The 21,817-nt window shown below is 35.8% G+C and overlaps 1 protein-coding gene across 5 annotated transcripts in view; it reads left to right on the forward strand.

Moving 5' to 3' along the window:
- The window catches only part of CCSER1 (coiled-coil serine rich protein 1), a 626,504-nt gene that overhangs the window by 343,919 nt on the left and 260,768 nt on the right, over window positions 1–21,817 (forward strand). For 4 of the 5 annotated variants that reach the window (XM_059470534.1, XM_059470536.1, XM_059470538.1 and 1 more), the window contains one exon: window positions 15,915–15,998. In XM_059470534.1, coding sequence (XP_059326517.1) covers window positions 15,915–15,998 — 84 coding nt within the window. Of the gene's footprint in view, window positions 1–15,914; window positions 15,999–16,184; window positions 16,412–21,817 lie in introns of those variants that run through there. The other variant, XM_059470539.1, reaches the window with a different exon arrangement.

Genomic DNA, 21,817 nt, shown 5'->3' on the forward strand with positions numbered 1-21,817 from the left:
TCTGCAGGATTTAAAAAGTTGCTGTTCACTCCTGTAGGTGTATAACACAGGCTTTCTAATTTTCATAGCTCCATTAATTTTCCTAACACCTAGTGATAAGTGTTAAGCCTGTTCTTACAGGTGGGGGAAATACATTGGGCAAATCGACATGTGTCTTCATACAACTGTGGAGATAATATAGAGGATGAAAATCTGATGACATGAATATTGTGGCAGGAGCTGTTGGTGAAGAGAGAGAGGGTGAATTTTGTGCAAAAGTAATTGTTTTGTTGGCGGTAATGCTTGCAGCAGTGTTCACCAGGGCATGATCTGCTTCTGTTTACATGGAAAAACGCTATGCTGCAGCTTCACTGGTTATGTCTGGGTACTACATCTGTATTTGTTAAATATACAGGCAGACTTGTTTAACCTTGAAAATTCTCAAGTTTTTAACAACAGCAAGCTATGTTCATGACCTTTGCTTGGTTCTGTTTTGCTTAAGCCTGTTAAAATGGAAGTAAGTATTCTAATGTTTTGCAGTTTGCTTCAAGGTGTGAGCATGCCTCACTCTGGCTTCTTTGTTTTAGGTCACAGGGGTGGTGTTAAGGTTTTCATAGCCTTTTACACAAGTTCCTGTTTTATATATGGCAGACAGAAGAAACAAAGCTCTGTCTTTGTATAGCATAAAGGAGGTTTCTTTGTAGATGCCTTTTTTTAGTAGGCTGGAAACTTCCTGTGAAAATGAGTCATTCAATCAACAATGAAAGTAAATGTTACTGTTTTCTTTGGACATTTAACCTATAAGATTGAGAGTGCTTAGTACCATCTTTAAAGATCAGGACCCCACTGGGACAGATGTTTAATCATATATAATAGATATGGAAGTCACCCCTGTCTCTAGTTAATAGCCTTAATTAAACTATTCGTCTGCTGATGTAAAAGGTGTTCAAGGACAGTCTCCAGGACCTAAGTAATTTTCTAAGTCATTTCTGTTACTGTTGTCATAGGATTTTCACACATCTGAGTTCTGGGGTGGGGGTGAATGCAGTCAGATGAAACCATGTGTATTATTACCACAGCAAATTTCACACTTTAATGATTTTGTTCTGTTAGATTTACCAAAAACTTCTGCTCTTTTACTGCAAAATCAGCCATTTTCTATTTCCAGGGATAGCATTTGACTTTTCTAGGACAAAGTTACTACAAATGGTGTATAAATATAGCAGCAGCTGAGAACTAATAGTTGGGTCTAAATTCTGCTATTTTTTCTGTCAGACTGGGAATCTTTGAATGACAGATGTTTAAAGCACTGACAAAGGCACATAGACTCACTGAGAGCTTACCAGTGCTCTGTGTCCACCAGCTAGAGTGAGAGCCATCAGTTTCTTTCATTCAGATTTTCATTTCATCTCCAATCAAGAAATGTAACTGAGGAGAAAAGAACCCCTTTCTTCTCTTTCTGACTTTTTGACATAAGCTAATTTTTCTGTGGAATTTGAATTGAGCAAGAAAACAAAGAATTTCTCAACATCAAAGCACACAATTAGCTAAGTGAGAAGGTGTGTGCTTAATGCTAACAGTTATTAAACATATATATGCTAAGAAAATCAGGGTCCAGGTTAATCAACAGAACCTGCTTTTTATTTAAGTACATAAACATGTGATCTTTAATATTTTGTCCTCGTTTTGCTGATAATTTTTAATTAATTCCCTTAGTTTTGTCTCTACCTCATTATTTTTTTATGGATGGAGCTGATGCTTGGGTTCAAACTTTTAAAAAAATGTGTGTAGAAGGAGTATGAATTATAGGACTGTAAGTACTTTAAAAAATTTAAAAAGGTGAATAACTAAGATATTGTACATTATTGAAGTGAGAGTCCTAAAGACTGAGTGGTAATAGAGATTTATACAAATTGGTGATGTCATTTGGGTAAGTAATTTGTCATGAACAGTGAAGGATTTAGATAGCATTCTGAAGAAGTATTTCCTTCACACATAATCAGATGATTTTCTTATTATGTCTTTATTGTGTACAGCATAGTAATTTTCAAAACATCTAAACAACAGGTTTTCATAATTCTATTTATTAGCTGTGCAAATGGTTTGGTTGCGAAGCCTTATAAAATAAAATATTTGCAATTGTCAGATGACTTTGCCAAAGTCAGCTCAGCTCCTCCCACCTGGATGTGAAAGGGGGTTGTATGGTGGGCTGGGGTTGTTCTGTTTCTATTTTCACTATTTCGCATCTTCAACTGCAGAAAATGTTTCTCCTTACTTTGTATGGAGATATAAAATATAAATATATTTAAATATAAATATAAATATAAATATATATAAAATATAAAATGTTTCCCCATTCACATGTTGACTAGATACTCATAGTATAGTTGCTAGGGATACTGTTGACCCTCAAAAAGATTATGTACAAGAGGGAGAAGCAAACAACTTCTAACTGGTTAGGAAATCAGAATTAATCAATTCTAAAATGAGATCCTAAAAAATCCCCCCATCTGTTTCAATGACTGAAAGTAGACCCAGGAATCCTTTGGTAAATACTTTCAATTTTAGGTTCACCCTACGCACTCTCAAGTGTTGGGAAAACTTCTGGGAGTGTCAAGTCCTGGGCTCCAAACCAGCATGGCTTAGGAAGACTGTAAAGTCCTTAATTATGCCTGATGCAGGTGTAATACAGGATAAAGAGGATTAAGGTGTCTGAGAGCCATGACAAGCAAAAGATAATTCAGTTATGGTCATGACCAGAAATGGAAAATAAAAACCTCAATTTTATTCTGAGATTTTATTCATTGTCCTTTTTGTTCAGCTTCCTCTTCTCTAGGATCACAACCATGACAACCATGACCTATGTCAGAAGGCTTTTATAAGGCTCATTTCTTTAGTTCTGTGAGCTACAGTGCAGTAGCAACAGCTGTCTTTAGGATAACAACACACAGAAATGTAAAGAAGTCAACCCTAAAGTCTGTGTGTTGGCTTTCTTTCTTTGTTTTTATTAGTCCTCCATTTGTGTTGCTTACATGCAACATATTTTCAACAGGAATTTGAAAATATCTGAGAGTCAGATGCTGCTGCCCTGTCAGTCCCAGTAGTGTCATATTCAACTAATAGCTGGTGGAGTCCCTTTCTGCAGGGAATGTTGCTAAGGAATGAGGTTCTAGGGACATCAGTTTTCATACAAGAAGCAAAATATAAATGGGCAGTTGATCTGATGTGAAGTCAAAAAGATAACCTGTTCTTTTGCACTAGAAAATTCATGACTAACTGGTATTTTGCTTGTGAAAATTGGAAAAGAAAGAATTGCTTAGAGGTAGTGGGTGTTTGGAGTGGCTCAACAACACAAGGCATGAAAATGTAATGGTATGTTTGAGAGCTGTGAAGCACTTTTTTTGCACTTTTTTTGTTTAGATACCTTACAGTGGTGGTGGGGGGGGGAATCTTCCAATATGCCACTCTAAAACCACCCCAAAATCATCTTAAAATGGAAAAGAATTCTTATCACTAAAAATATCTTCAGCCAAAATTTGCCCTACTTATGATATGCTATTGAAAAATTTGATCATCTCTGATCTTATGAACTATTAATTTATATATAGTCTCATGACATGCTCTGACCATGAATAGAACAGGGGTACTTACAGGTATTGCCTTAACATTTGTATTAAAACAAATGCCAAACTCTTGATTAGATATAGAACTTGATAATGCTAAGCAATTTAGGCAAAATAAAACTAATCAGGAAGGTAGGGCTTAGGAACATTTATTGTTGCTTGGAGTGAAAGAGAGTGTAATTAAAATGATAAGGTAGTCATGATTGGAATAAATTATTGAGGTTTCAGAGATTACACCTTATAGCATTTGATTAATGTTGAGAAACCTTGATTGTGAATATGTTCTAGGCCTTTAAACATTGAAAAAGTAGATCCTAGAACATAATCCTTTCTTCAGTGGGGCTTTTGCAGTCTGAACTAAAGTCTTACGCTAATTTTCTGTTTCTCTCCTTCCATATCTTCTACAATTTTATCTGCATATTTTTATCTTTGTGTACAAGTATTTTTAACCTGTTGTTTGTCTGCAACTTAGAATTATCAGAAAATGTGTGGAAATGTGTTTGCTAATCTAAGGAGTGACTGGGAAAAGCGGCTCACGTACTCCTGAAGAAAATCCAGTTACCAATTAAGATTTTCATTAAAATATTTGAGTCATAGTTAATTTGCATTAGGATTTATTATCTGAGCAAACCTGACCTATTAAACCTTCTAAATCTATTACTGTCAGTTAATGTCATGATTACAGGAAAAGCACATGGTGTGCCATGGAAACACAGCTGTTCCACTGAATTTTTAACTTGAAATCACCATTGTGCAGTTTATCACTGAATTATTAGGCACAATAAATTATTTTATGCTAGCCACTCTCATGTCCATCTTGTTAATATTTCCCTTGTCATTATAAGTGCCTTTAGCCTTACAGGGTAATGAAAGGTTCTCGTATCAAGTCTGATTACTACTCTAATGTTTTCCAGGCATGCTTGGTGATGAGCTTGGCATGTGAAACAATTTCCTACAGTAATAAAGCTAATTAAAGTGGGCAGTCATCCCCACATCACTCTTTAATGAATTATAATGAGCTCATTAATCGTTCCAGTCTTGCTTACCACGTCTATTGACTAAGCCTCTCTGGCAGTATAGGATAGAACACATGCCCAGGAAAAAAAAAATGGATACCGAAACGCATCTCTTTTCCCATTTTTGGCATAGAAAGAGGAGAAAGCAGAGGTATGCTTTAAGTGGAATATGCTTTTTAATAATCAGAATTGGAAAGGGTAAACAGCTAAGTCCATCCAGTGGTGGTGAAGGAAGAACCATGCAGGACCTTAACGAGGTCTAGTATTGCACTGCAAGTGATAGAATAATTAATGCTTCTGTGGCACACACATATCATGTAAAATATTACTTAGAAAAAAATCTTTTAGTAACTGGCTCTCTGGGGAAACTGCCTGAAGAAAATAACATCAAGCTCATTTTTGGCTGAGTTTCTTGGCATTTTTCTTTGTTTTCTTAAAATGAGCAAAGAAGAGCTTGCAGGGTTATTTCATATCCAATTTCATAATGACAAATATTGGAGAATTAAGTGGTAAAATTTATGAGTGGAAAGAGATGATTCATGCAAATATACATCTGGAAAAACCACCTATTTTTCTTTGATTCTAACCCCACAACTTTGCCCATCTGTAACAAATAAAGTCTAGTAATAGCAAATCACAGCTAACTGACGGAGTTACCTGGATCTTCTAGCATTCCAATGCTCTTAAGTCAATTCCCACAGGCATATTTTTATATTATTTTATACACAGAATTTTATCTTGATTTGGCTTAGGGCATTGACACATTTCTTTACATAGTAGCTCAGAACCAGGGAGAGCAGTTCTGCATTAGCATGTTTATTATGCTGGTGAGTGGTGCACTAATTATGTAGACTGTGCTGTTTTCTATACTGGCCAAACAAAGGTAGGCATTTATAGTTGGTATTGTTTTGTCTGAACAGACTTAAATTTTTGTAGTATCTTTGTAGTTATGCTCTCATAGGACAATCATTTTATGATAGCTGAACTGTGTTTGTCTCAGTTACCTGACAAAGCGTTGGTTCTGGTTTTTTTCCTCAAAAAAAATCATAAGGATAAACAGGTTTTGTCTTTTGTAATGACCATAATGTCAGTCCAGAAATTTGATTTTCTGCATGTATGCAAAGTGGAATGTATTTAAAGATTGATATATCTGCATGAACTTGCAGGAAAATGTCCTGTTGGTTGGACTAAGATTTATTCCCAACCAAAAAATGTGTTTCCATTTAAGGTCAGTGAGTAATTGAATATGCAGTAGAGGAGGGAGTCATGCTGCATATATAGTCTAGTTAAGCTGGTTGACTTCATCACAGTGAAGTACATTCACTGTAATTCAGAATCTAGTCTTGACTACTGATGAGACGATAAAACCTCAGTGGGTCTAGAGAAGCAGTGTGTGTCAGAGCTCATTGTACTAAATGGCTATAGGTGAGAGGGGAGATAGAGAATTTTTTATGTGGAGAAACAAATCCAACTGTGCTTGGCAAGTGTGATAAAGGCAGGAAACAATCTTCACGTTTTATATGTGTAAATTATACATTAAGGGTAGCAAGGTATTCTAAACTATCAACATGATTTACTGATTGGCTCACCAGCTCTACATCATTTTGCTGTTCACTGATATTTTCTTTAAAGGGTCAGTAATATTGTATAGGATGTCTATGTGACAGTCTTTAAGCAGTAGTAAATTACAAGTGTTAAGTATAGGGAGTATACATATATAGGGTGTATATATAAGTATCAATACACATTCATGATGTAAATACAAAGAATCAGTAGAACACCTGGGGTTTCATTTTATCTAAACATGATGGTTTCTTTCTTTTCTATGTCACCATGGTGCATCTAGGGAACCTTTTGGAATAGATTAATTAGGCTGGCATACTTAAAAATTGTCAGTGATTGGTTCTTTGAACATGATATCCATGCATGCAAGCATTTGTATATTTGATCCTAAAGACTTCCCTGGAATGCCATACTATTTTCATAATTATAACTTCAAGCAGAGCTGGCTGGATCTCTTTCTTACTCTCTTGAGAGCATTTAATAAGATTACTTCTGTTAATTCTAATGTACTTGGAAGATCTAAAAGCTAATTCATTGCTTTCTTCCCTGAATCATCCTCATCAAATCTAAAATTATTTTTATGTATTTTTATTCAGATCCTAAAGAAAAACTTGACTTGGCTTTAAAAACAGTAATGGTAAAATAAAAATATGTGTTTTCTCCTTTTTGTGCACAAGATGTTGTTTTGTCACATTTTTCCTGACAACTGGAGGAAACCAAGGTCACTATTTCATAATTCTCCCCTTTCTCCTGTCTGAAATTTTCTTGTAATTTCAGGAAGCAGGACAAAGAATATTCTAAAGCTGATAAATTGCATTCAGTAAAATAATAATTATTGTGTCACATATACAAGCTGATAGTAGAAAACTGCAATGGATTCAGGAGAGGTTTGAGCTTAGTGGCCTGTGCTGTGTTGGAGCTAGAAGAAACTTTTCTATTGATCTCCTTACAGGGCAGCCAGGATCCAATTTGGACTTGTCTTCTTCTGTTTAGACAAATGAGGTTTTGTTTAGGACATTTTTCTCTGAATATGAAGAAATACATTTACTGGTATGGCAGTAATGAAACTTCTACAAAAATGCTGCAGATTGGCAAATATTTTTACTTTTGTGGCCTGAATGTTTTTTGTCATGCTGCTTGGCGGAAAGAAACTGACATACAAATGAAAAAAGTGGCTGCATTTCAGTTGTAAATTAAATTATATTTGCACAAAGTTATAGATTTTATGGATATTCTTTCATGTGACTCAGTCTATGTGTATTAACATGATTAATAAGAACGTTTACCTGTAAAAGTGTGAAAAGGTTTTGGTTTTGCTGATTCAACATTATGGAAAAAAACTGGATATGAATATTTTATCCCTGATGATAATGAGAGTTAATAGGACAATATTAAACTGCTAAACATATGGTTACAAACAAACTAAACCCCACCCTGATTACAGAAGGCTTTCATCAAATTAGTAAGTGCAGTGGGGTCTTGTAGAGAATTTGCAATGCTGAAAAAAAAAATATGTTGAAAGGAAACATTCTTGGCTAACAAGATTATGTTGAAGAAAAACAAAAAGTATAATTAAAAAATTGGTGTTCGTTTCCACATCAGTAGATACATCTGCAGCATTGGGGGAACTAATCCAAAGAATGAGTCTTGAAATGCCAGTTTAAGATATCTGAGAATAGTAATGAACAGCAGAGAATAGGAAATCCCTTGCAGCAGCTACTCATTCTGAGACTGATATGAGAAATGGTTGAACTGCTAACTCTTGCCTGTTTCCTATTGCTTTGATCTTTGTGCTGAATGTCAGATTGAAATAGACAACTGCTTTTTGTTTGTTGGGTTTTTTTTAAAAGTTCTTTTAATTTGAGTTTGTTACTGGTTAAATTAGCAGAAAATGTTCTGGAAAATAGATTTGCTTGGAGCATGAATGAATGTAATAAAGGAGGAAGAGCAGAACAGGCTTCCTGAGATTTTAGTCAGACCTCAGAAGTCTGCTAGAGGAGTCATGCATGTGAGTAAGGATGATCTGTTTTGTGTAGTTAGCTTAATTTCCAAAAACCTTTCAACAGAGCCCTTCATCAAAGGCTTTTAAAAATACGCTGATGAGTAGAAGAGTCTTCTCTTGGGTTAATGGCAGATCAGGAGTACAGTACAAAAGACATGAGTAGTCATTTACTAAAGGAAGAACTATACTTCTAGGAGGTCCAGAACAATCAGAATGAAAATGGAATTTGAAATGTTGCAGATAGATTTAATCATACTAAATGATGTAAAGATGAAGGACAGTTGAGATTCAATGTCAGCAGACACAATGGAGAAGGGGAAGATCAATTCTATTTTTCCAGATAAGGAAAGAGAGCTTTCAGACATGGTGCATAGTTCCTTGATAATACTTCCTTTATTGTAGTACTTACTAAAATATTATTTTTAAAGGTACTTACAGTTGAGCATTTATTCTTAGTAGAATCCTGATTACCTGGTTCAAATGAACGACACAGTCCAAGGGTGGAGGAAGGCTTTGGTCAGAGATGCAGAGTGTGCTCTGTAAGGAGGAAGATATTTGCTATCTTCAAACAGATATGACAGTAGTTACACAATAAGCATGTGAATTTATAAAACAATGGAAGTCATGGAGGAGATGAATAGGAAATACACATACCTAGTCTTAAGGAAACAGGAACCATGCCATTGTTCCACAGCAGGTTGAGAACCAGAGGAAGATTAGGGGATTTTGTTTCACTTGTTTTCTCTACATGAATGTAGAATTTATTTAGGAATATCACCAAAGGAGACACTGTACTGTGCATGTGAATTCTGGCCATAAAGGGAGGATTGGTGGATTGATTATATTTGGAAAAAATGCATTCATATCTTTTGTTATGCTTTTGGCTGCTATTCATGATTTCTGCAGGTTAGATATATCTTGGGCTTCGTGTGGTATAATCTTTCAGTTTTCATGTTCTACAGTTTATTAATCAAGCTTTATACTTTTAAACTTAATGCTTTTCATTATCACAGAAAGAGAGAAAATTTCAACTGTAGTTAAACAGAAAATCCAAACTAATTTGCTTAATCTGTATTTCGGAGTAAACGGAATTTGGCTCACTATGAAGAAAACATTGTTAATTTAGCTTTGTATTCATAAATGTCTGAAGTCAAGGTATCATAGTCTATATAGTCTCTTTGAGTGTTACCTTCACAGTTGAATATTAATTGAATTCTAGTATTTAAATGGATGTAACTGCCCTAATTCACCCAGTAAAATATTTATTGACATATTCCATGTAACTGAACTTAGAATATATTATAGTATTGCATAGGTCTTTTTTTTTTAGGGTTAATCACCCTTATTTATCATAACAAAATCATATCCTGTGCTCCCCAAACTCTGTTTGATTTCCTGATCAAGAAATTAAATAGAGAGTTGTTCCCAGAAGTGTCATTTCAATACTGGAGCTCTGTGGAAAGATGATGTACAAAATGATGTCTTTTTCTGATATGATAGGGGTTTACAAAGCTGATTAAGGATTTTATTTATTTGTGTTTCTTTTTAATGGAAAGATAACTTGAGTTAGACTCGGCATTTGCTGGGTCTAGATGGTCATGGGAGATGGCTCTGAGCTGTTGTGTTATGCTTTAATGGGAATTTCTGGAGCGTGGACTTGCTCTCACCCTTGTTCTGGGCTTCAGCAACAGCTGGTGGGGCAGGCGAGTTTAGTGTGACCATTGCCTGCAGCCAGCAGGGATGCTCTTTGGGAGAGGTGTTGGGACTCCAGCCAAGACTAACTGGTCTGGCAAGGCACCAAAACAGCAGATGAGCCAAAGGAACAAAATCCATGTGCCTTGCACATGTGAAGAATTGCAGCCAGCCAAATAATTTCTCTCTTGGTGTGATTGAAAGGGATTGATGCAAGAGATATGAAGTGATGCTGTAGGTAAAACTGGAGGGAGCACAGAAAGGAGTAAGTTACAATGAGTATGTGAGATGCTATGGTGTACTTGCAGCAAGGACCAGACCAGTGACTTGGTTTTGACACATGAAAGAAATGATGCAGACTTGATCTCTATGCTAATGTTAGGGTCTTTTAGACTTGAATTAAAACAAGAGTAATGATAAACAGTGCAAGTATTCATGATCGGACTGAAAACTCATTTCTGAAACCACGGTCTGTAATATCCAGCAGTCTACTCGTGTAATCTCAAATAGGTAGATGCTCTTCCTTTTGTAAAACATGCTAACCCAAGTGGTGTCATAGTCTGGAGAAAGATAGTAGTGCTTCTCTCAAAATTTCATGTAAGATCCACAAAGCTACTTGTTGCTTTTCTGATGTCAGGTGGTATAAAGTGAACCATAGAAGTTATCCGCAATCCCTATCTAGATTTATATGCTGTTCACAGAAAAATACTAATAGTGTCCATATTAAACCTTGTGTTTTTTCTGAATGTTCCAGACAGTTATCCAGAAATTTGTGAATTTTTCTGTGTAGATCTGCTGCATAACTGAGAGGAAGTTTCAGCTGTTGTGATATTTGTGTACCTTTCTGGACCTGATACTCAGTTTTAAATTTTTTAGTTTTGTTTGTTCCAGGATTATTTTCTTAAGACACTCTATCCAAAGTAATTGTTGATTTTTGCGGTGCCCTAAGTTGGTAAACAATCCATTTAGCATCTGAAATTCAGCACATTAATCAAATGAGTTTTATCATATTCTAATGTTATGGTATTTCTTTAGAAACATATTCTGTTTAGTGTCAGAGGAAAAGCAGTAAATTTATCTCCCAGAATACTTGGTTGGTTCTGTTTATAGCACTTTGATTACTATAAGCACAATATGCCTCTGTGCTCCAAATTATGAAGAGGTATACAGTAAGTTTTCAAGTTTAAAATGGTTATTCTTTTTGGCACTTATGCATAACCTGCTGCAGCTGTCTTCACACACAGCACAATTTTTCATCTTGTGACCTGATCTGAGGAGAAACAGATTTGGTACTATCTTTAGCGTTTTCCCAAATGAGCAGAATTAAACTGAAATAGGAGAATACTGGCCCTGAGATATAGCAATTGCTGTCATAGCTAGCAACTGAAAATAAGTAAAAAGGTGATAATTTGAAGAATATTCTAACCATAAATGTATGTAGTAATAACAGGAGATCGATAATGAACTTGCACCTAAATAATGCATTTTTTCTAAGTATCACAGGATATAATTGAAGAAAATGATAGATATCTTTTTGCATACAGCTACTTTTACATTTTTATGAAATGCACTTGGAATTTAGTCTGAAAAAAAATTTTTTATTATCTGAATTTAATAAAAAAAGTAGTTTGAAGTTGTACTGTTTACGGATTATGCTAACAGTTTTCTTTAACAATGAGGTGTTAATTGACTTTTTATCAAGCATTTCCAGAGTCATGGACATCCTTACTACAACTGAGAGTGGAATTCTCATCCTTTTTTTCATAGTAAAATAATGAACAGCCTTCATAAAAACAATTGTAATAATAAAGACAATGTAATATGTAGTATATATAATTTATTAAGCTCTGCAAAAGGGCCCTGTGGTGCAGGGCACAGGTATGCAAAGCTGAAGTGGTACAGGTATCTTATGAAAACATGCCTAGAGCTTAGATTGAATGATTTGGACTGATAATTTCATAGCATTCTTGTTCTTACTGGACTAGTAGCCTTGATAAAATATTGGCATAAACTCATTTTGCAGAAAGATAAGGAATAAAAAGTGGCAAAGGGTACTAGTAGAAAAATAGAAAAAGTAAATGTCACCCAGCAGACTTTTATATCTGTGGACATTTTATTGATCTTAATTGGCTTCTGATATCAACTTTACGTATGTGACAGTCTGTTCTTTACACTCTACAAATATTGTAAGGGCTGAAAAAAGTGGGAGACATATTTTGTAAATGTGATCATGCCCACACTATAATTTGGCTTATTTTTCGAAACACAGGAATACATCAGTCAGGTGTCTGCTGGAATGTGGAGATAGCTAAGAGGCTGACTCTCACAGTCCCAGAGTATTCAAAGTGCATTTAGAAAGCCCTATGTTATGAGATAAATGTTTCTTTCCAGGTTAGTAAGATTTAGTGTGGATTTAGAATACACTGAGTGCATGCTCTCCTAAAAGCAGGCCATCCTTTTCAACTTACTTCTTCTTTAATATCTGTTGCTGTGGCAATTCATTAGGAGGCAATACTGGAGTTTGGGAGGTTTGGGTTTGGGCTTTTTTTTTTTGGTTTTTTTTTTTTTTTTTTTTTTTTTGTACTCTGTATCCCCATCAGACTGTATCTGCTATTTCTCATTTACCTTGAGAAGCTTATCTCAAAAAATTTTTTGGTCTTTCCACAGCAGCTTTGCAGCTTTGCCCTGTATTATAGTTTCTCAGCAGATAATGGAGCATTTCAGACCCCTAAGGAGTAGAGATGATCCATTCCTGAATTCACACCATCAGATATGTATTGCTGTTTACCCACAGACTAATGAAAAGCACAGCATTCCACCAGTTTTTGCTGCCCTGCACACCCTTCCATAACATGCAATTACTTTAATATCATTCATGCAATCCTTCCCTGATATAGTTTGGTTCTTGCATGAGAAAAGGATTTTCTAAGCCTCTTCTCCTGCCACAGCTTTCAGTAGTTACTTTCTGGAGGGACTATATTCAGTGTTTTGGCAACAGTTTTTTTCCACAATATTTTTTATTCTGCTAGTGCTACATTCAGACAGGTGTTCTGGGACGCTGAAATTGCCCAAACCTTTTTGCAGTCAACTGCTTGACAATGTGTTTTCTTTCTTATATTCACACTCTTGCATTTGAAGTAAGATTGATGCCTCTGCAGATACTGTGCAGCAAAATGAGATTATAACATCCTAATTCTACTCTGCATTCAACAACAGCTGTCTGCTGCTCCAGGAAGGCATGGTTCTAACGTGTGTAGTGGTGACTTGGGAAGATGAGCACCATCACTCCTTCCTCTTTCTTTCCCTTGCTTTGTATACCCAGCACAATGCCACATTTGATAGAATATTCCTTGGATCAGTTGGCTGTCTTGGCTGTGTCACCTCCCAACTGCTTTGTGCCACCCCCCTCTCCTCACTGCAATGGCAATACTTAAGCAGAAAAGACCTTGATGCCGTGTGAGTGCTGCTTGGCAAAAACAAAATAACATCTGTATTATCAACACTGCTTCCAAACCAAATCTAACCTGTAGTGCCATAAAAGCTGCTCTGAAGAAAATTATCTCAGCCAAAATCATTGCAGAGTCCAAACCTGAGAGTCTAAAGCATCCCAGAAATTGCAGGGTGCTCTTTTACTAGGCTGCAGTGGCCTGTGCAGGAGTTGATAATGTGGGGCACTGATTTCCAAGCACCATGTCCCACTGGAAGGGTTAATCACAGTTTTGCTGGAATGAGACAATGCAAAGACCTTAGCCCTCCATGCTTTTCTCCAAGCTCTAAGGGTAGTTATCGTCTAAATTTTATGGGACAATTGTTGCATCGAATGTGGCAGCTAAGTGCCTGAGCAGGAGGAGTCCATTCCTTGCTTGCGTGAGGAAGATCCAGCTGGGCCCGCTGCTGGATCCACAGCAGCTCCACTGCTTTTTGCCAGGAGAGGTGCACTGTGGGTTTTAAGTCTTTGGAAGCTCTCTGAGGCAGAATCTTTCTTCAAGCTCCCACTAGTCCAAGGGAGTTCTGCTTTGCCTCTTAGATAAACCTAGTGCCAAAGCTCATTGCAAAAGTATTTCCTGGTGTGGTTGAGGAATGATGTTGCAGGCCTCCTTGTGCATGCTTTCCAGAAGCTATTTTCGTAATTGTCTTGGCTATGAGACTTTGATGTTTTTCTTTTTCAACTGTGTGTTGTGCTATTTTATTCTAAGTTAAAAAGAGAAATTCGGAAGGCAGCAACAGTATAAAACTGTGCTGATAGAAAGAATTCAGAACAATGTAACAAATTTGAGGTACCATAGCTAATGCCATATTGTTTTTAAAACCATTTTGTTGAATAAAGACCTTGCTTTTATAAAATAATTGTTGCTGTTACTTAAAACCATACTTTTTAGAAGCAGATATTTTTGCTAACAGTAATGTTAAATGTTTACCAATATCATATCCAGTGCTGCAGGCCATATTCTGGGATGTGCTAAAATTTTATTTTCAGCTAATGTGCCTAAACGTCAATCTGCCAGTAGATAGTAAAATGCTTCAATAGCATATAATAAAGAAAACTTCCACGAATTTTTCCCTAGCAGAGATAGTTTTAGTTCTGGCTTTTTTATAAATGTGGATCTTTCAGAAGATATATAGTAGTACTGAAGTAGTGTGTAAGCGGCTGGAAATGGTGTAACACTTTCTCTTGGAGTTATTTTAAATATTTAGAATATTGATGTGTATGTGTCTTGTTTCATCTTACAATTCTGTTAGAGCAGATGATGAGCAATAAAATTATTTTGAAAGGATATAATTATTATCTTTTATATGAGGAAAATGGGATCATACTACTTTTTTTGTCCTGTATTTCTGTGTTGATTTGGATTTACAAACACATTAGTAGTGGCAAAGTGCAAGTTTATCACACTGGTTATAACCTTTAGAACCTCTGAACTCAACACAATATAAATAATTTCTGCACTCTTATACTGCTATTAGCTGATAACTAAAGGTCCAATTTTTTTTTATTTTCAGAACAAACGTTGTGAATATACCACCAGATTGCCAAAAGTTTTCTTCTCATGTGGTTGGTGGCTTTCTGTTTTTGTTTGGTTGGTTTTTTGTTTGGGTTTTTTGTTTTGGTTTTTTTTTTTTTTTTTTTTCTTTCAATAATAGTATTCCCAATTAGTAAACTTCCCATGTTTCCATTAAGTGTTTCCATGCTTGAAGGATGTAAAAATAGAGTTGTTCTGTTACAGTGTTACAGTTGCATAGCCAGCTAGTTGGCTGGTTAGTTTACTAAGTTTTTACTTTTCAACAGTTCAGTCTATTAATTTGAATTTCTCCTCTGGGATGTTTATTAGAACAACACAGAACTTGATATTTCTTCTTCAAATATGCTCTTGAGACTTACATGAACTCATGAGATTTCCTGGGGACTGCTTGCAGCCTGCTTCCTGGACATGGGTTTGGGTACAGTTGTAGCTATTAGGGTCACTTTAATGTGGGTCAGATTCAGTTGCAGAAATTATTTCACTAAGTGGTAACTATATTCTTTCCTCCCCCAGTTAATACCACCAGAACTGCTGCTCTTTTAACTGATGTGGGACAAAAGATGTATGGATGGGGAGTGTGCTTTCCTTTTCCTGTGCATGTCTGTTGTGCTTTCTTTTTCATCTCTCCAAGATCAAGAGCTCTGCAATAATGCTCTAAATTGATACTTCTCTAATGTTGTTTTGTATGATTAAAATTACAGCATTTCATAGCTGTTTCTCAAATGAAAAGGAATGACCTGATAGGATCTTCAGTAAAAAGAGTTGAAAGATTCAGAAAACAATGAAATGGACTTCTGTGTAGGGAGCTATTCAAATTTCTATGCAGTGTTTTTGGATACATTAATTTCTTTATGCAGCAACTTAGGAAATGTTATTGAAAATACCACACATGACAAAGAAAAATGGAGTTTCATTATTTGAATGTAATTATCTCACACTATGTGAAACAGCCTTTTCTTGTCATGAGCAAAGTAGAAGCGTTAAGCCTATTATAACATCTCTTTTGATGTTTTTCTAGGATGGAATAAAAGATGAATGCTCAGTGCTGAAGCTGCAGCTGAAGGAGAGAGATGACCTCATAGCCCAGCTTCGTGAGGAGCTGGTAAGCAGGAGAAGCAGTGGGGGGTTTTTTTGGGTGTTTTTGGTTTCATTTCCCTGATAATATCACTCCAAGACCAGATAATAAAGAAACACAATTTCACACCTGCTACAGAATTACTAGCCTAAGGCTATGTTAAACATTCACATAAACACTGATAACACTGACTGTACTTTTGTACTTTTCTAGGGACTTGTCAGCCTCTGAAGAGGCTACTGTGCAGGTTCACTGCTTGTAAAAGTTTCTTTGAAGACATTGTGTTGACAGTTGTCTGATCAGAAGCAGATAAGCACAGCGCTGTATGCATATGCCAGAAATCTTGAAGGGCCATACACACGCCTGATAAATTGTCAGTATTTCTCCCATGAGCTGCTTTTCACATCTATCAGATTCTTCAGTAGAAAAGGAAATAAGGGGGTGTTTTTCTCCTTAATACATGTCTTTGCATGAGGTAATAAATATTCTTACACTTGCTGAACCTTTCTTTAGCATATGAGCTACTAATGCTTGGCTACTACTGCTTTAAGGATTGACAAAATACATTCCAGTGACTGAAGGAAAAGACATGATTCAGCAATTACAAAATAGTAAACATGTGAAAATGCGTTTTATTATTTTGCTAAGGCTGTGGTAACAGAATTTTAAGATTCCTTTTTTGATGGAACATGGTTAAAGCATGGATATCTTCAGTATTCTCAAATGAACGAGAGGGAGTTTCCAGCTCCTCTTTCACTGCAGAGGAATCCAGTACATCTGATTTACTCCTAATTGAACTAACTAAAGCCAGGTTGGGGAGGTGAAATGACAGAAACTATTTTAGTTTATGAAACCTAGAAAAAAATGAATGGGAACACCATAGGAAAATAAGTTTGGGTTTTTTTCTGGTTTTTTTTTTTTTTTTTTGTTTTTTTTTGTTTTTTTGTTTGTTTTTTTGGGGGGGTGTTTTTGTTTGTGTTTTTGTTTTTTTTTTTTTTTTTTTTTTGTGGTGTGGTTGTGGGGCGTTTTTGTTTGTTTGGTTGTTTTTTGGGTTTTTTTGGTTTGGTGTTGTTTTGAGTTGTCTAAGTACAGTCATAGGTGTGCTTTGTAAAACTCTACTGCATCTTCTGTGATACTGCACATCCAGTGCCCTTTTCTGGAGCTGTCCTAGGTCCTGCCACCATGGCACTTGATGAAGTTGGCTCCTGATAGTGTGAGATGCTCTTAGAAACTTTTTTCAATGTACCCTTGAGGGAAAGTAAGCTGTCTTTCAGAGCTGTTAAAAAAATAATTAAATCTGTAATGATTGCCAGGAGATTCTGATAATGTTTTCCTAGCTTGCATAAAATTCACCAAAAATTCATGTGAAACATGCTTTAATATTCTGCAAATGCTGCATTTACTTATGTGTTTGTGAGACTGTAAACATTTGAAAGTGAATGTTTAGAAAAGTTAAGAGCAGTCATTTGTGGCTAATGAAACTGCACGTATTTTCACATAGCTGCAGTTTATTACAGACATAGCACTTCATAGAAAACTAAAGCTTTTGTTCTTGTGTCTTGGGGCAGCCCATGTTCCATTTGTCACTCTGAATATGGAAATATAAAATTTTTAAATGCAACTTGCCTGTCTTGAAAGCATGGCATCCTGATGCTAATTCAGAAATAGCACATAAAAATGTATTTGAGTAGGAGTCAGTTTTGTGGTTTTTTAAGAAGTACATTAAAATCTGTACTTCCAGCATTCAAGTTGAATGTTTGCATGTATATGTAAAACCCTTGTTTAGTTGGTTTTACTGCAAAACTCTTCAACTAACCCAAAGTGAACTTAAGGTAATTTTGGCTGTGTGGGAGCTTTTGCTTCTTGCTTTCCTCTAGATTTGCTAGACTTTTCTAGTAGTTGTCTCCTCTGATTTTTTTTCCTAAATTTTAAATATTTTTTAAAAGGCATTCCTACCTCATTTGAATGCATTATGAAGGAGCTGAGCTGAGGAAAATGTCAATGGAGTGTGAACTGATGAACCTTCAGAACTTAGAATTGTTACATAGCTTTTTAAGGGGGAAAAGGCTAAATAGTAGAGAAATAAAAATAGGGGTTTAGATGCTCAGCTGCAATACCCAGGTAGAAAGGATAAAATACAAGGAGCCATCACCTGCCTCCTAATAAACAAAGAAGAACATAGTCTCTTGCAGATTTTTATTTGTTCTCCTATTTAATGATTATTAGAGAAATAAAGATAGGAGGTAGGGAAGTGGAATTAATTCCTCCATGCTTCCATTATCTCCTGAAAAATGCTTGCTTCAGAAATGTCAGGTACCCAAACCTGCTCTAAAGATACCTGGAAATGGTAAACCTCAGCAGGAATTGAAAATTTGGCTTCAAATCACCTTTTCTCTCAAAACTGTACTCATTTGTGAAAATATTTTCCGGGGAGTCAAGTTAAGCATATCCATTCTGCAGGGAATGTGCTCCTCTTTTCTTTGCTCTTTTCTTTTTTTTCCCCTAAAATAACTGAAATAAATAAACATCTTACGTTTTTTTGGGCATGAAGATATTTGAAACCTCAGCTGTCTCATACCCAGGTCTGCCTGCAACTGCATCTTTCCATATATTTTCCCAAATCGATCTTTTTCCGCTGCAGTGTGTGCATTTAGAGTGACTTTAGGCAGAAAATATTTTCATGCTATACTGGCAAAAATAAGTGACTGCTGTTTACAGTAACATTTATTCCATTGCTGTCATTGGTACAGCAACATTCATGCTGAAAAATGAGAGTTAATACCATTATTCTTTCAACCTTGATTCCCTGTGTGACTTAAGTCGTGTGTTGTGCCACCTAAATGAAAAATGTAGTGAGGCAGTTGGAGTCAATTCTGAGTGGAATTGAGGCAAAGTTAGGTCAGGAAATTAATCCCCCTTATAGCCCAGCTGTTGGGAATATTTTTCTGCCATGGAGGTAGCTCTTTATCAAATGTTAGACTTTCTATATTTATGGAATAGCAAGGTACAGTGCCACCTAAGTGGGCTTTACTTCAAGCTGCAGAAGTTACTGCTCTTGGGCTATACTCTGGAGTTAGCTCAACAAAACAAAACAAAACTGCTCTATTTTTATTTTTTAAACTTTTTTCTCATCTTTTCCAATCACAAATAAGCTCTACCTCCCTGCCCAAAATGTAGGTTGAATGATTTGAGAGGGCATGGGACTTGTGCTGTGGTATTTAGGGAGGGAGTTGGTGCGTGATGGTTTTGGCAAGGAATGAATTTTTTGTATTTGTTTGTTTATTTGCTGTATCCTAAATACACTGTATTCCTGGAGGGCAAGAATGATGGCAAGCTTAGCTGTTTTATGTACTTTGATTTCAATAATGGGCAATTAGCCAACTGCTCAATTTTTGAAGTATGGTGAGGATGAGTACTTGTTACTCAGCTTTGAAGTGTAACAGAAAAACTTAGATGCATTTGAATCCTGCTGATGAACTGTTTATGAAAGACACTTAGGTTAAGTGTAAAAATCACTTCAAAATGTAGTTATGCCAGTACAGATCCCTTGAATTTTACAGTCTAAACATTACAACTTGTTTTGACAGGCAAAGAATGAGATTCAGATAAAAATGTCATGAATGCATGGGGGAAATAATTTTTTTGAAATGTTGTGAAAAAGAGACATTTTCATTAGTCCAGGTTACTGTCTACATTTTAAAAAGAGTTGTCCTTGAAATTTTAAAGAAATTAGATAGTTCCCATTTGAAAAGGGTAGTAATCCTTATTTTTGGGAAAAGAAATCTAAATTACGCTTTACATTGATTACCCATTTGCTTTACATTCTGTTGGTTTGTAATATTATTTCATGTTGGCTGTTTTTATGAGAGGATATTACAGACCCATTGATAATTTTCATAAGAACCAGCATTTGTAAGTAGTTTGAAATCCTTATTCCTCACCATATTTAGGAAAAATTAGGAGTAGAAAAGAAATAGATTAGGTGTACTTAAACATTATTAAAGTGTCAGGCATTTTCCCCCTTTTTTTGCAGGAGAATTAAGTGCACATATTCCAGAAGAGGCTTATCTGAGCAGTAATTACTCTCTGAATCAGTTCCACAAGACAGACATGTAGTGTGAAAATGGCAATATCCTATAACCCACAATGGGGATTAGGCTCCAACTCCTTGTCTACACCAGTCCCTTGATGAAAAGCTGCCAGTCAGATAGGATCTTTAATATTCCTGGGCACTTGCAGAGGTGATTCTGCATATGAGTTTAAGTTCCTACTTCAAAACATTGTCATATCATGGTGTTTGGCATAGATAAAAAATATGTTATGAGCACAGAGTGTATTCCTGGTCTCACTGAGGCTCTGCTCTGGAGTATTTCATAAAAATAACGCTGCAGAATGAACAGACGTGAAATACCAAATTTGGCCAGTCTGCCTTGAGGCACAGTGCTGAGGCTTGCCCTCCTTCAATAATAATGCACTGTGTGTGCTTGTCTTTGGCAAGAGTGTCACTTGTAGACAGCTGCCTTCATGAGATGTCCAGTGTTTTACTGATGGGCCTTCTAGTATAAGCAGGCAATTCTGATCTGGCCTTAGGGCAAAATCTAGGGAAACTTTATTTTTTTTTCTATCTGAAGGGCAAAATGTATGTGTCAATGTCACCTTTCCTTTTTTAACTTAATTTTTTAAACTGATTTTAACTCAAGTGAAGATCTCAAGATAGCTGACAACAGGTGAATTTTAGGACAAATGGAAATGGCATCTTGGGAATGTGCAGGCAAGAAAGACTCTGTGTGTTGCAGTTCAGCTTTGTAGATGTTTTCCTTTGTAGGATGAAAGTTGAGTAAAAAGTATTGAAATTCATTGTTGCTTGATTGTAAGTTTGTGATATTAGATAAATTCTCAAAAAATACTCAAGTTTGAGCCGGCGTGAAAATGACTGCTGTCAGTATCCTCTAACGAAATACTAATGATTAAAATTATTAATGAAAATAATGAAATATTTCCATATTTTATGAAATACTAAGGAAACACTTTTGCCTCTGTGTGTTTATAAGAGAACAGAGAAAAGTAATGTTGCTTAAAAACAAATACAGGTGTGCTGGGAAGCTTGTTTTGCTTCTGATGATCAGCAGTTTAATTTCTATGATTTAACACCTTCAGTATATTGCTAAAGGCATGTGTGTGACACATTTTTATGTAATCATCTGATATGGATGACTTTCAGAATTATAAATGCATTATTCTCAGCTCTGCACTGCAGTGTATAAGGAATCAAATGTTCGTGTTGTTTCTTCCAGTAATTAATTTTCTGATTGGGGAAATACTTTGCTCTTCACCATGTGGGGATATCTGTCTGTGCAGTTTGTTAAGGATCTGATGGAAAAATCATGTTTTGTTTGGTTTCTCTTTTCTTCCCTCAATCTTAGTGTAGTGCCTTGTCGAGTTTTCTTTGCCATAGCTGAGTATAATTCATAGAAAAGTCTGTAAATACACACTGGTATAGCAACCATCACCAATGAAGAGTCATCTGTGTTTTCATACCAAGGTATAATGTTTCTTTGCGTGCTAGTGAAGTTTTTTACTGAAGGGTGTAATCTAATGCTCATCCTCAGTGAATACTTTTTCATTCACTCTTAGTATATTCCGGAATTTAGACATCAAATATTTTTGTCTGTAAATAATATGTTGTTTCATGGGAGATTTTTTGGGGAAAAAAAATTGAAAATACTTTGATTTTATGTCTGGGAAGCTGTTCTTAAGACACCAAAAAGCTGAACTGCAGTATCAGTTAGTCCTTAGTCCTTTCCTAAAAGTAACCTAACAAGAAATTAGTTACATGAAAGTATTTC

The sequence above is a fragment of the Ammospiza nelsoni genome, chromosome 4 (genome assembly GCF_027579445.1).
Source record: "Ammospiza nelsoni isolate bAmmNel1 chromosome 4, bAmmNel1.pri, whole genome shotgun sequence".
Lineage (NCBI taxonomy): Eukaryota > Metazoa > Chordata > Aves > Passeriformes > Passerellidae > Ammospiza > Ammospiza nelsoni.